The 15,490-nt window shown below is 44.4% G+C and overlaps 1 protein-coding gene across 1 annotated transcript in view; it reads right to left on the bottom strand.

The window, feature by feature from the left end:
• Positions 1–4,618: 4,618 nt before the first annotated feature.
• Positions 4,619–15,490, bottom strand: part of ZNF618 (zinc finger protein 618) — a 354,057-nt gene continuing 343,185 nt past the window's right edge. The window contains exons 16-17 of the mRNA XM_065879940.1: positions 6,824–6,925; positions 4,619–6,139 (exon numbers count right to left, since the gene is read on the bottom strand). Coding sequence (XP_065736012.1) covers positions 4,623–6,139; positions 6,824–6,925 — 1,619 coding nt within the window. The 3' untranslated portion in view covers positions 4,619–4,622. The remainder of the gene's footprint in view (positions 6,140–6,823; positions 6,926–15,490) is intronic.

The following is a 15,490-nucleotide window of genomic DNA, read 5'->3' as shown; positions in this document are numbered from 1 at the left end:
AACTTAGCAAATCCTTCTCTGTACAGCAGTTGAACCTTTAAAGCGATGCCCGTGGTGGTGCAGGGGCATGAATATTAACAAACAGTAACCCGATGCCCTTCACCCTCATCAGAGCAGGAACAGGTGCCCCTCCAGGGAATGGCGGGGCTCCGCTGACCACGATCCTTAAACGCAAAGGACAGAGGAAGAAATACAACAACATCCTCCAGAAAACCCTGAAAAGGGGAAACCCGGTGGGAAACAGAAAAGGGAAAACACTGTATCATTGGTTCACCATAACTGGCCTAGCAAACATTAGCCACAGTGAAGAGGGGGCAGGCCCCTTCCCAGTTCTCCCACTGGCCCGGCTGGATAGAGGGGGGCCGAGACAGGAGCCCTCCACCCACTGTCTCCAGGGGATAGCCTGAGCCTTACTTGGCCTCTGGGTTTCATCTAAACCAGCAGCCTTTCCAGAAGCCCTCCCTCAGGTACGCCCCAGGGACAGAGGCTCTGTCGCTGTGCCCAAGGCAAGGGGCAGAGCTATGAACTTGCCCGGCTCAGGGGGCAGGAGGAGACTGCCAGCCGTGCTTTGGGTGCCTCCTCTTCCCGTCTCTGCAAGCACATCCATTGTCATGGCAACATCCAGGTACTGTCCCCTCCTGGGCCATGGCTCACAGGACCTCCCTTCTCCATCCGCATCCCAGGTTCATTCCAAACCTTTCTTGTGAACCTGTGGCCCCCAAGAATGCACGCTGCATCCCTGACAGCTCTTCAGGTGCCCACTTTCCAAGGAGTCTAGTCCAAGTCCAGGCGCAAGCCTAGAGGACCCCTAAAGGCAGAGGGTCTGCTTCACAGTGGAAAACACGCCTTGCAGAGTTTTTCTCTGGTGTTTCTCGAAAGTGCAGGAGAGAAAGGAGCAAACTGAAGGAGACGCTTGCCAGCCTACAGAGCCGGTGTCAAAAAAAGTCCTTCCCAGACATCTGGAGACGCAGAACTTCTCAACTGTGTCACCGGACTGTCCTCTCCTCACCAGGAAACCTCACCACCCTTTTCCCAGCCAAGAGCCAAACCCCGAACGCCAAGCATGAGGCTGTCAGGCAGGTTGGCGGCGAAGCGTCCTCGCCCGTGGACACAGGAGGTGGCTTTCTATGCCGTGAACCCCAAGATGAAGTGTGGCCAGAAAGGAGCTTTGCCCAGTGGCCCCTCTGTTTCGTTTCCTGGTTTCTAACTACCATCTGGAGGGAGGCCTGGCTGGTGGACCTGGGCACGGGGAAAAAGAACCAGTCGGCACAAGGGCATCCACTCACAGCAACTGGGATGGTACCGCTGCTCTTGGTGGAGCCGAGACCCCCCCCAGTTACTTCAAATCTGAGGGACCCCCACGAGGCTATGGTCCTTGGCTTGGGCTTTGGTGGTGAAGCCAACTGACCTCAGATGAGGGGGAAAACCCTGCAGAGTGGAGGTGTGTTTTCTCCACCTGCCCTCTGGGGTCTGTGCATGTCAACGCAAAGGCCATTTCTATCCTGGGATCCACATGGTTCAGGCAAGTTGTGTCCAAGTCAGCAGGCAACCGCCTTGAGCTGTAAAGTCCTATAGTGGTCACAGAACTGGGAGGCAGAAGACAAAAACTTTCCGAAGGTCAATGCCAGGCTAGGGGCCGGGAGATGAACTGGAAGAGCCGACCTCAATCCTTTGGCTGAGCTAGAATTTGGATAGGGTGGATATTGCTGGAGATGAGGGGCCAGTGGCTGGGCCTGTGAGATCTTTGGGTTTTATTAAGCTGTTCACTGCAACGGGCTCTGCACTACGGGAGCTGTCTGCATGAGTAAGCAGATGGAGGGGGCACCTTGGTACAGCCTTTCCTGTTGGCAACGAGTTTCTGAAGAACCAGAGGCCGCAAGAGAGAAATGACTACCTGCCACCTTGTTCCCATATCTGGATGAGGCAGCCCCAGGAGACAGCTTTCCGAGACCTAGTGGCACTCACATCACATCTGCAGAGCACGCCAAGCCCTAAGGATTGAACTGAGGTGGAAAGGACGAACAGGACAGGAGGTGACACATATGACTAGATAACTGCAATTTAGTTAAGACTTAAATTTTTCTGAAGAGAAGAACGCTGATACCAGGGCTTGGTCCTGATGGCTTTGCAAGAAAGTGAAATGCCTGTTTGCTAACTGAGTGGCCCCATAATGAGGCAACACCAGCACGGCTCCGCTCTAAGAAGAGGGAGGATGGGCTCCAAGGCTTGGCCCCCACTGACCACGCAGGACGGGTAGCTCCCATCCTCCCATGTGGTTCAGAGTGCCAGGTCATGGACCCTTCCCCAGCAGCAAAGCAAAGCTGGAGGCCTTTTGCTGTAGGCATCTGTCACCCACCAGCAACCCTGCAGCCACCTTCTGGAATGCCCCCAAAAGTCTCATTGAAAAGTCTGCCGATGCCCCCATATACTCTAGGAAGCGACACGAGGTGACTGTCCAGTGCAGATGGAGGCTCTTCTGATGGCGTGACTCCAATTGGAAGTGCCGTGGAGTTAATACCCAGAACTTCTCCGGGAGAGGAAATGGCATGGTGGTTCCTGAGACCATGGCTTGCTGGAGTGAATGGGGAAACGGCCCACTTTGATGCCTTTCAGTGTGTCCAAGACTCGGGAGGGTTAGTTCTCACGAGGCAAAGTGAGCAGGCTTGACGCTTGGGACAGTGTTCTGGTCCATGATCCTAAGCCTTGAGTTTTCAAATCAACTTTACTTCCCCAACTTTACTGCCACGGACCGGGGGGAGAGGGACGCTGTACAGTGCCTTTTGTAGTCGAGGTATCTCACAGTTGAACAATGTTTTGTTACTAGCAAGGGATGGAGTGGACTCGGTCAACCCCCAAGATGGTAGACATCCTCAGCCTTGGTGTAACTATCTCTATCCCACAGTCGTGGGCACTGGGGGGATACGGGACCACCAGCACTTCATTCACTGAAAGGTGGGGTGGGAGGCTGAGCACTGATCCTGACGGAACCACCCCTTCAGAGGGGAAAGGGTCACCCTGTTGGCATTTAGGCCGTGTGTGGAACCTAAACTGCTCACAGAGAAACAAAGCCTAAAGACATCTTTCACAGCATCAAGTTGAATGTGGCCTAATGCCATTTCACCCTCAAAACATCCATCATTTGGCCCACAAGGCACCGTGCTCAACTACTGTCCTAGAAGGAGGGCTGAGGCTCGCGTGGGGACCCCCCAGGGCTGTGGGCAGCGGACCCGCCGGAATTCCCGGGGTCCTGGGGAGAGGAGGCCGTGGGTCTGAGGTGTGATGGACGTGAACACGGATCCACTCAGGAGTCCCTGTGGAGCTGGAAGGGTCAGTGACGTGGCGAGCAGTGTAATGCACTCTGGGTATAGAAATCAGACATTCGCAGTACCAGACACAGCGAGCCAGGAGGGCGGTCTTCTGCTTACATTCGGGAGAACTCCTAAGCCACATGCTTCCCTATGGCTTCCACCGAACCCCACGTCTGTGAAACCTGTGACTCCAACCTCACTCCTGGTCTCCAAACAGCACAATCAAGTTCATGGTCTTGGCTGTTCGAATACAGGAGAACTGGACTGTACAGGGAAGTCTAATAAAAACCTTAGGGTCCTGACTATACCACTGAGATGAACTAGTGTACAGTGTGACTTGAGGAACAAAAAGGGCAATCAAGAAACAAACAAAAAAAACCCCTCCAAAATATAAGTTACAGACATTCAGTGCCTCCTAGCAGAGCCTAAATCAAATTTGAAAAAAAAAAAGTAAAAACTGCTAAAATGTTAGGAAAAAAATTATTAAGGAGTGGAGACAGTATCTATACTTCTTTGAAAAATGTCTTTTTTTTCTATCTTATATTAAAAAGCCAAAGGTCAGCTTTCTATTCTTAAAGTCTCCTTTCCTGATTTGGGGAGATAGATACGTGTGTTTCTAAGGCGGCTGCCCCATGACACCCAAGGGTGTCACGAAGGCAGCAGCTCAATGCCCTGAAGGTGTACAAGAACAAAGTCCAGTGCAGAAGCTGTCCATCTGATGCAGTTTGGAGAATCCATGGCAGGGCAGCCGGGGAGGGGTGGGGTGCAATAGGGTCAGGAAGGCTTGGGGAGGGGGATGGAGGGCAAGGGGGACCACAGAGTGAAGGACAGAGAGCGTCAAGTCACTTCAGATCTCAGCTGCCTGAACATTTTGTCAGTTTTCTACCAATCTGCGCACCTGAAAATGGAGTCTTTTAAAGCCCCCTTACTGAGAAAAGGAGGTGAAACATCTTCCCTCTTTCCCAAACACTCAGCTTTCCTGACACGCCCAGTTTAATGCACACGCGCCCACGAGCAGGCGTGCATACATGCACCAGGGGAGTATGTGTGTGCATGTGTGTGCGACACTTCTGCGGCCACGCAGACGAGCACAGAGCCGCCCACGCCCAAAGTGCGCACGCGTGATTGTGTACACACATGCACACACACACTGAAAAAAGCACTTAAGTTTCCAGGGGGCATTTATAATGAGGTCCACAGTGTTTAGAACTTAAATTCCTTTTTCTTTGTTTGCGACAGTGTTGTGTGGTTTTTTTTTTTTTTTTCCTAACGTTCTCTTCTTTTTTCTTTGTTCTTTCTTTTCATCCGGAAGTCTTAAAGCATGTTGGATTTCAGAAACATGAGTTTGTTCATATCTTCTGGACTGAGCAGCCGCCTCCTTTTGATGAGAAGTGCTTGTTCACACATATTTACACATCCGCTCCTGGCCCCCACGGCCGGCACCGCGAGGAGCCAGAAGGCGAGCTTGGCGAGTTTTGTGTGCTTTTGGGTCACGCACGACCAGTACTGGAAGAGATCCGGGGTGGCCTGGAAGAGGGGTTCCTGCAGGTAATCGTACACTTCCTTCTTCCCGAGCCGGTCGTCCTCCTGGGCGGCGGGGTTCTCGCCGGGGGCGGAGCGGGGCTTCTTGGCGGCGGGCTCGAAGTCGGCCTCCTCGGTCCAGGACTCCTTGACCTCGTTGATGAGCTCGCACACCTTGCCGATGATCTCCTCGTGCTGGTAGGGCGGGACGGGCCGCAGCTTCTGCTGTGGGTCCAGGATCATGGCCACCTTGTGCGCCGGGTGCACCTTGAAGTTCTCCTTGAGCGCCTCCAGGAAGAGGTGGCAGAGCTTGCTGACGGTGCCCGCGTCGTTGGCCTTGGCCGTGAACAGCTTCTCCAGCCTGACGTAGGTGGGCAGCACCAGCTGCAGGGTGGGCTGGCTCTCGTTGCTCAGCTCGATGACCGCCTGCTTCACCGGCGTCAGGATGGCGGCCAGGTTGCTGAGCAGGTGCTTGTTGAGGCTCTGGATGAGGTTCATCTTCTTGGCCCGGCTGTAGAACTCGCAGATCTGCTCGTAGCGCTCGTGCACCAGCAGCAGCGAGTCCGTGACCGAGTTCCAGCAGGGTGGCGGCGAGGTCTCCTCCAGCGAGCCGAAGGTCTCCTTGGCGAGCCCGGTAGAGCCCGCCAGGTCCTCGCACACGCTGAGCAGCTCAATGACCTCGTGCATGCTGCGGGCCTGCAGCGTCCGCTTGCTCAGCACGCTCTGCACCACCGAGTTCAAGGCACAGGCTGAGCAGCGAAGGCACAGGCCGGCCTTGGAGAAGGCGGATGCGCCCACCCGGCAGTCTGTCACGTACACTGTCCTGATCTCCGACATCACGAACTCCGACAGCACGTTCTGCACCCAGTGGTGCACCAGGTCGCCGCTGTCGCGAACGTCCGCGCCCTTCACGCCCAGCACGTAGCTCTTGATGTGGTTGCCCTCTGCCTGGTAGGCCGTGAGGATGTAGCAGGAGTCGGGGCCGACGCTCTGCGAGTGACAGGTGACGCCGATGCCCAGGCAGGCGTTGCTGCCCAGGGCGCACGTCACCTTCACCTTCACCTGGTTGTACATGCGCGGCAGGTGCTTCAGCGCCAGCGTGTTGAAGTTGCCCAGGATCTCGGTGACTGAGAAGGCCCCGTAGCGGGCGCCGCTGTCCACCAGCGTCTGGGCCAGCTTCAGGAACTCCTTCCCGCTCACCACGCTCAGCGCGCCCAAGTCGGCACACATGACCCGCAGCAGCCGCTCTGCGATGTTCTGCCGCTCCTTCTCGGGGATCGTGCTGTTAGGTGTTAAACCACTGGTCGTGGCTGGCAGGGGACACAAAGAGAGGTGTGATTAACCCTGCCAGTCAAGGCTCCTTGGTCTGGCAGTGGCCTAATACTCAAGCATCTAGTATTAGGAATTATGAATAGATTTCATCTTGCACACAAACTGATGGTCTTGGCAGTCTTTAACATGTGACAGTCTCACAGGAATAAAGTTCTGTGATTGATTAGTAATGCCTGCCGTGAGCATGGGAATAGACTGTAGTGATATGTGTGCAAATACTTGTTGCACGTCATTCACCTTGACCTCTGAAGCCAACCAGTCTAACCTCTTCCTCAATATAGGAATGGCCTCTAACACAGGGGTCGCTAGTGAATAAGGTACACGAGGCCACAGTGTCAGGAAAAAGCAGACAAGAGAAATCGTGGAGAGTGGATTTGGATTCCAATTCTGATTCTGTCACTAATTTGTGTTCTCTGACCACAAACAGATCACCTCTCCCCAGGCCGCCTCTGTCCATCCCACGAGGTCAGAATTCCCACCAATGAGGTCTCAGGCATGAAAGTGCTTTGGAAACCATGATGCGTGGTCTTGCACCACCACGGGAGACACACAGGGTGGGGATGTGGGAGCAGAGGGGAACAAGCTGGGGTTGGGGGGGAGGTCTCTGGAGGTGGGTGTAGTAGACTTCCACCAGCCCCCAGGTCCGCCCAGGAAAGACCTACTGTTGTTGGCACTGTTCCTCTGGGCCTGGGGCTTCCACTTCTCCTCCACGACAGCAGGGGGCGATCGGGACTGGTTGGAGGCGATGTTGTTCTCGTTGTCCGCTGCGGGCACAAAGGGGACAGTGTGTTTCCCTGAAGTGCAAGAGGCCTGCCGGCTCCCCGGGCGAGGAGAACTAGAGCGTGCGGGTGGAGGCAAGACTGGCCTCTGGGACTCAGGCCTGGGTTCAGATCCGGGCTCCTAAGACAGCTATCTGAGGCCTGCAAAGCCTCAATTTCATCACTCGGAAGAATGAAGATGATCACACAATTGCCAGAAGGACTAACAAGAGATAATACAGGAAAAGAGCTGGGTACAGTGCTCAGCACGGAGTAAGCACTCAGGGAATGGGAACCGCTGTGTCCCGAGTCTGGCTGGGAGGCACCCCCCAATACCCCCAAGCACAAAGTTCTAGCTCTGAGACCCGGGAGGGGGTGCCCATTACACTCCAAGAGGCCAAAAGCATCTCACACTCTTGCTTCTTTGAAGTGTGCCTTTTCGTCTTTTTAGTATATTTTAAACTTAAATGAACACAACAAAACCAAAGCCCTATATGACATAAAGTATACAATTCTCAACCCCCTCGTTACATGTAGGAAGTGAAAACCAAAGTCTAGATACAGGAAAGGATTTGCCCGGGAAAACACAGAAAACCAGCAGCAGAGCTGGGACGGACATCCCAGGTCCCCTGGTTCCCAGTTGCCTCCTCCCTGCATTTCCCTAATTTTTGTTAACGTGTGCGTACGCAGCCGTTTTCAGTTTTAAGTAAAGGGCAGGTGCCATACTCTAGGCACGGTTACTCCTTGACATTTCTGTAAGATCGTATCTGAGTGGAAATGGTCTGAGTTACATGCCTGTCATCACAAATGACCACACAGTCTTTTATCACACAATATTCCACAAACTGCTTAACTACACTCCAAGTCCTAAGTTTCTGGGCTGTGCCGTTTACAATATTACTATTCTGCTACGAACCTACTTGCCTAATACTCTAATATTGTTTCTCTGTGCTCTTTGGCTGTTGTTGTGGGTGTATTTCCTTGAGACATCATCTTACAGGTAGAATTCACAACCTGAGGATATGAATGGGTCAGTGGCCTCTGTTCAGGGTTGCCAGACATCTTTCTTCCATTCTTCTCAGTTAAAGGCATCAGGCCTTAGAGGTCAAGGCCACACTATTCATACCTAGAGAAGAGGCTTCCCCAACTTCTACATATTCAGTCAGACCTGCAAGACTAGTCAAGGGACTCTGGGACGTGCACTCAAGGAATATTTTGCAACCACTAGAAAGGTGGTCATGTAGACTGGAGCAACATGGGAAAACGCATAAGGTAATGAAAAGCAAGCTCTAATCATAATGTCATATGTATTATTTACAGATACATATTTTAGACTCACAAGTCAAATAACAAACAAACCTATGCATCGAAAAAAGATGGGGAGGGGACTTTCACTTCTGCCCTCCAGATGCAAACAACCGCTAATCATGATGATACGACTGCTTTCATACAGGCAACCCAGGGTCTGATCCCAGAAAAAGAAACAAATGCGGTGAGCTCTCTGACTGTGCTACTTACTGCCTGGAAGCAGTTTTCAAGCTGCTGCGTAGGACCAGGGAACTGAACAGAGCCCAGCGGTCCCCTTGAAGAGACAGAGATTAAAGTTCAGGCAGGCCCAAGACAGCTAGAATTTACAGGGAAAAGTACCAAAGAGGAGGGAGTTACAAAAAGAGAGAGCTCTGGAGATTTCAATGGGGTTCCCTGGAGCCTTTGCTATAGGGAAAGAATCACTAAAATGCAGTAGGCTGATAACTCCCAGGGCTCCCACGTGGGGGAAATCACCTGCATCCCCTCAACCAGAATGGAAAGACCTCAATGCATGAGAAATACTATGGGGCTAAATTAGCCATAGACTAAGCCACTAGATCTGCCCTAATACATTTAAAGAGCAAGCCTCCAAAGTATTAAGGTGATCCCAAGCAACAAACTGTAAGCCAAGTTTAATACTCTTAAAAAATACAAAATCTAGCATCTAACACTATAAAATTCACAATGTCATTCATCTAATAAGTACCAGGCATTCAAAATAGTAGGAAAATATGACCTATAACATGAGGAGACAAACCAATCAATAGAAACAGACCTAGAAAGGACAGAGATGATGGAATTAGCCAATAAGGAGCTTACAACAGCTGCTGAAGAAAAATCAGTGAAGCTGGAGACAGAGCAAAAAAACTACCCAATGAAAACCAGAGAGAGTAAAAGAATGAAAATAAATAAATGGGGCACGGACAATGTTAATTAGTTTAACATAAATATAATTGGAGTCCCAGAAAAAGGGGGTGAGGCAGAAAAAAACATTTGAAGAAATGGCCAGAATCTTTCCAAATTGGATGAAACCGTAAACCCAGGTTCTAAAAGCTCAGTTGACCCCCAGCAGAAATACATAAAGAAAACACCACCAAGGCACAGCATCATAATCAAATTGTTGACAACCAATGACAAGAGAAACTCTTAAAAGCAGCCAGAGAGGGGGAAAAATTAAGTACAGGGGAACAAGAATAACAACAGACCCAGCAGGTAACAGAACAAAGTATTAAAAGAGAATGTCAACCTAATATTCTAAATGTCCATCGATAGATGAATGGATAAAGAAGATATTTATATTATATTTATAATCTAAATTTATATAATATAAATTATATTTATACAATGGGATATTACTCAGCCATAAAAAAGAATGAAATAGTGCCATTTGCAGCAACATGGATGGACCTAGAGATTATCATACTAAGTGAAGTGAGCCAGACGAATACCATATAATATCGCTTATATGTGGAATGTAAAATAATGATACAAATGAACTCATATATCAATACAAAACAGAAACAGACCCACAGACACAGAAAACAAACTTATGGTTACCAAAGAGGAGAGGCGGGGAGGGATCAATTAGGATTAACATATACACACTACTATATATAAAATAGACAAACAACAAGGACCCACTGTATAGCACAGGGAACTATGCTCAATATTTTGTAATAACCTATAAGGGAAAAGAATCAGAAAAAAAGATATGTATGTATGTATAACTGAATCACTTTGCTGTGCACCTGAAACGAATGCAACATTATAAATAAACTATACTTCAATTTAAAAAAAACACAAAAAATTAAAAATAAAATAAGGGAATTCTAAATCCAGTGATACTATCTTTCACAAATAGAGGTAAAATAAGGACCAAAAAAAAAAAAAAAATCATACCTGCAACTCTAAGAAATGTTCAAGGAAGTTCTTTAGGTATTAAAAAAAAATGACATCACCCCCCCAAAGAAAAAATGACATCAAATAAGAATCTGGATCTAGAGAAAGAAATAAAGAGTTCTGGAAAGTGTACATGAATGGATATAAAAAGTGTTTTCCCTCATTTTTAATCTCTTTAACAAGACAACTGACTGCTCACTGGAAAAAAATAACAATGAATTGTGGTAATTACATGTAGAAATAAACCATATGTTAACAATAGAAGAAAGACTAGGAAGGGGAAATAGAAGATTGTGTTGAAAGTTTTTCACACAATATGAAAAGGATAATAGCCTTTAAATGTAGACTTGATAAGTTAGAAATGCATAGTTCAAAACCCAAATAGACTATAAAAAAAAACAACAGTTATAGCAAATAAATCCATTGTAGAGATAAAAATGGAACCATAAAAAATTCTCAGTCCAAAATAAGGCAAAAAATTAGAGAAAAAGGAATAAGCAACGAGTGAAACAATTAGTAAACAAATACGAAAATGGTAGATTTAAACCCAATAATACTGAAATCACATTAAATTTAAATGGTCTCCACATTTCAAATAAAAGTAGACATTGTCATACTTAATAAAAAAGCAAGACCCCATGATATGCTATCTATAAGAAACCTATTTAAATATGAAGACATGGATAAGTTAAAAGTAAAAGGTTAAATAAAGGTATACCATACAAACAGTAATGCAGAGAAAGGTGGAGATGCTTGTGATAGTATTACAGAAAGAACAGACCTCAGAACAAGAAATATGATCAGGGGTAACAAGAGACCCTACATAATGATAAAGGGGTCAAATCACCAAGAATATATACTAATCCTAAGTGTGTGTGCAAGTGATAACAGAGCATTAAAACACATGAGGCAAAAGCTGAGAAAACTGAACAAATAGATAAACCTACAACTGGAAATTTCAACTGTCTTCTCTCAGTAATTGTTACTCTCATGAGAAAAGAGAAAAAAAGACTGAATGTAAATGAACAGAGTGGACAACATCAAGCAGTCCCATATACATGTAACTAGATTACCAGAAAAAGGAGGTGGAATAGAAAAATACTGAAATCATATAAAGTATAGTCTCTGGCCATAACTGAATTAAATTAGAAATCAACAACAAAAAGATATTTGGAAAAATTTCAACTATTTGAATATTAAACATCACAGTTGTAAATAACCCATAGGTCAAAGAAACATAAGGGAGATCAGAAAATGTTTTGAACTAAACATTAAAACATAACATTTCAAAATCTGTGGGATACATCTAAATAAATGTTATTTATAACATTAAATAATTATATTAGAAAAGAATAAACATTTAAAATCAGTGTTATAAAGCTTCTACACTAAGAGATCTGAAGAGTAAGTTTAAAGAGTAAGTTGAGTCTAACATAAGCAGAAGAAAGGAAATAATACAGATAAAAGCAGAAATTAATGAAACAGAAGATGGATAAACACAGTAGAGAAAAATCAATGAAACTAAAAGCTAATTCTTTGTAGAGATCAGTAAAATTGACAAACCTCTAACAGGAAACATTAAAGAAAGAAAAAGAGGACACAAATTATTAGTAGCAGGAGTAAAAGAAGGGGACATCACTACAGATGCTACACATATCAAAGGGATTAAAATGATTATGAATAACTTTAGGCCAATAAATTCAACCATTTAAGTGAGGCAAAAAAAAAAAAAAAAAACCCTAAAAAACATAAAGTACCAAAGTTCACTCCAGAAGAAACAGGTAACCTCAAATTTCTTAAGTTCTATAACTATTAAGAAATTCAGTTCATAGTTTACATAATTTCCCACAAAGAAAATTCCCATATGGGTTGACTGGAAAGTTTGACCACATATTTAAGGAAGGAATCATACAAATTCTAAACAAATTCTCCCAGAATTAGAAGAGGAAAGAACATTTCCCAAATCATTTTATAAGGCTCTCATTACCCTGATCCAAAACTAGAGAAAAAAATTACAAGAAAAGAAACTACAGACCAACATCCTTCATAAACATATACACAAAAATCCTTAACAAACTATTAGCAAGCCAAATATAGTAATATATAAAAATAACAACACATCATGGGAGTTCCCTGGCAGTTTCAGTGGTTAGGACTCAGCACTTTCACAGCTGTGGTCCGGGTTCAACCCCTGGTCAGGGAACTAAGATCTCGCAAGCCAAGTGGCCAAAAATAAAAAATAAAAATAATAACATATCATGAATAAATGAAGCTTATCCCAGAAATAGAATAGTTACAGAAAACCAATCAGTGTAATTCCCTTTACTAAGAGGAAAACAAAAATAAGAAAAATCATCTCCATAGATATAAATGCGCTTTAAAATGTGATAAAATTCAATACCCACCTATGATACAAAATCTCAGCAAACTAGGAAGAGAAGGAAACTTTCTCAACCTCATAAAGGACATCAAAAACAAAAAACAAAAAAAAAACAAGTTTACTGATCTGATAGAAATAAAAAGGATTATAAGGAAACACTATGAACAGCAGTATTCCAACAAATTAGATGACCTGGATGAAATAGACAAATTCCTAGAGAGACATAAACTACTAAAACTGATTCAAGAAGTAGAACATCTGGATAGATCTATTAAAAAGACTGAATTAGCAGTCAAAACACCGACCATAAAAAAGAAAAGGAAAGCCCAGGCTCAGATAGCTTCATCAGTGAATTCTATAAGAAGTTAAAAGAACACTTCACAAATTCTTCTGAAAGTAGAAGAGGAGGGAACACTTCTCAATTTATTCTATGAGGCAGGTATTATTCTGATACCAAAACATGACTAAGAAGTCACAAGAAAAAACAAACTATAGTCCACTATGCCTTAGGAATATAGATACAAACATCCTTAATAAAACAGAGCAGACCAAATCCAGCAACATATACAACAGGTTATACACCATGATCAAGTGGTATTTATTCCAGGAATACAAGATTAGTTCAACATACAAAAATCAATACCATATTAATAGAATAAAGGACAAAAACCACGTGATAATTTCAATAGATGCAGAAAAATTATTTGACAAAAATCCAACACCCTCTCGTGATAAAAACACTCAACAAACTAGGAATTGAAGGGAACTTTTTCAACTTGACAAAGGGCATCTATGAAAAACCCACTGCCAACATCATAGTTAATGGTTAAACATGAAAAACTTTCCTCTTAAGATGAGGAACAAGATAAGAATGTCCACTCTATTTTATTCAACATGTATTAGAGGTTCTAGCCAGGTCAATGAAAGAAAAAAAGAAAGAAAGAATAAAAAAGAAAAGAAAAATAAAGGGCATCCACATGAATGGAAGAAGTAAAATTATCTCTACTTACAGATTACAGATGACATGACTGTGTATATAGAAAATCCTATGGAATACACACACACACACACACAACTGTTAAAACTTATAAATAAGTTCAGCAAGGTTTCAGGATATGAGATCAATATACTAAAAAAAAATCAATTATATTTCTCTACGTTAGCAATGAACACTCCAAAAATTAAAGTAAGGAAATAATTCCATTTATAAGAGCCTATAAAAGAATAAAATACTTAGGAATAAATTTACAAAAGAAGTATAAGACTTGTACACTTAAAACTAAAAACATTATTGAAAGAACTCAAAGAAGACTTAAATAAATGAAGAGGCATCCCATGTTCAAAGACTGGAAGACAATATTGTTAAAACGGCAATATTCCCCAAATTGATCTAGATTCAACACAATCCCTATCAAAAGTCCTGCTGTCTTTTTTGCAGATATTGACAAGTTGAGCCTAAAGTTTATGTGACACAGAATAGCCAAAACACTCTTGAAGAAGAACAAAGTTGGGGGGCTTAGACTTCCCGATTTCAAAGCTGTTATAAAGTCACAGTAATCCAGACAGTGTGCTTCTGGCACAAAAACAGACGTACAGATCAATGAAATAGAATTCAGAATCCAGAAATAAACCCTCACATTTACAGTCAATTGATTTTTGTCAAGGGTGCCAGGATAATTCAATGGGGGAACAAATAGTCTTTTTAAAAATGGTGCTGGGGGCTTCCCTGGTGGCGCAGTGGTTGAGAGTCCGCCTGCCGATGCAGGGGACACGGGTTCGTGCCCGGGTGTGGGAAGATCCCACATGCCGCGGAGCGGCTAGGCCCGTGAGCCATGGCCGCTGAGCCTGCATGTCCGGAGCCTGTGCTCCGCAGCGGGAGAGGCCACAACAGTGAGAGGCCCACGTACTGGAAAAAAAAAAAAAAAAAAAAAAAATGGTGCTGGATATCCACATGCAAAAGAATGAAGCTGGGCCCCTACCTCATACCACATACAAAAATTAACACAAAATGGAATACTGGCCTAAATGTAACAGTGAAAACTATAAAACTCTTATAAGCAAACAGAGGAGTTAAGTCTCTGTGACCCTGGGTTAGGCAATGATTTCTTACATATGACATCAAAAGCATAAACAATGAAAGAAAAAATAGGTAGTCGTCGTCAAAAATTTTTGTGCCTCAAAGGATAGCATCAAGAAAGTGAAAAGACAACCTACAGAATGGGAGAAGATATTTGTAAATCATATATCTATAGAGCCCTCGTATATAAAGATAAAAAGATCTCTTACAACTCAATAATAAAAAAACAAAAAACCCAATTAAACAATGGGCAAAGGATCTGAATAGACATTTCTCCAAAGAAGATATTTAAATGGCCAATAAGCACACGAAAAAGTGTTCAACATCATTTGTCACCGGGAATACACAGATTAAAATCACAATGACATATCCCTTAATGCACTAGAATGGCTATAATCAAAAAGTCAGATAATAACGAGCGTTATCAAGGATGTGGAGAAACTAGACCCCTCATACACTGTTGGTGGAAATGTAAAAATGGTGTAGCCACTTGAGGAAACAGTATGGCAGTTCCCTAAAAGGTTAAATATAGCGTGACCAAATGACCCAGCATCTCTACTCCTAGGTATCTACCTAGTAGTTAAAAACACTGTAAAGCAATTATACTCCAATAAAGATGTTAAAAAGAAAATGTTCACACAGGGACTTGCACTTGGGCATTCACAGCAGCTTTATTCGTAATAGCCCCAAACTGGAGACAGCCTAAATGTCCATCTGTAGGGGAACAGATAAACAAATTGTGGTATATCCAAACAATGAAATACTACTCAGAAATAAAAAGAAATACTGATATCACAGAACAACATGGATGAGTCTCAAAAGTATGCTAAGTGAAAGAAGTGAGACACAAATGACTAAATATCATATAATTCCATTTATACAAAATTCCAGTAAAGGCAAAACTATA

Source organism: Phocoena phocoena, chromosome 6, assembly GCF_963924675.1.
Source record: "Phocoena phocoena chromosome 6, mPhoPho1.1, whole genome shotgun sequence".
NCBI classification, from domain to species: Eukaryota; Metazoa; Chordata; class Mammalia; order Artiodactyla; family Phocoenidae; genus Phocoena; species Phocoena phocoena.
This window is presented reverse-complemented; position numbering and strand designations above follow the sequence as displayed.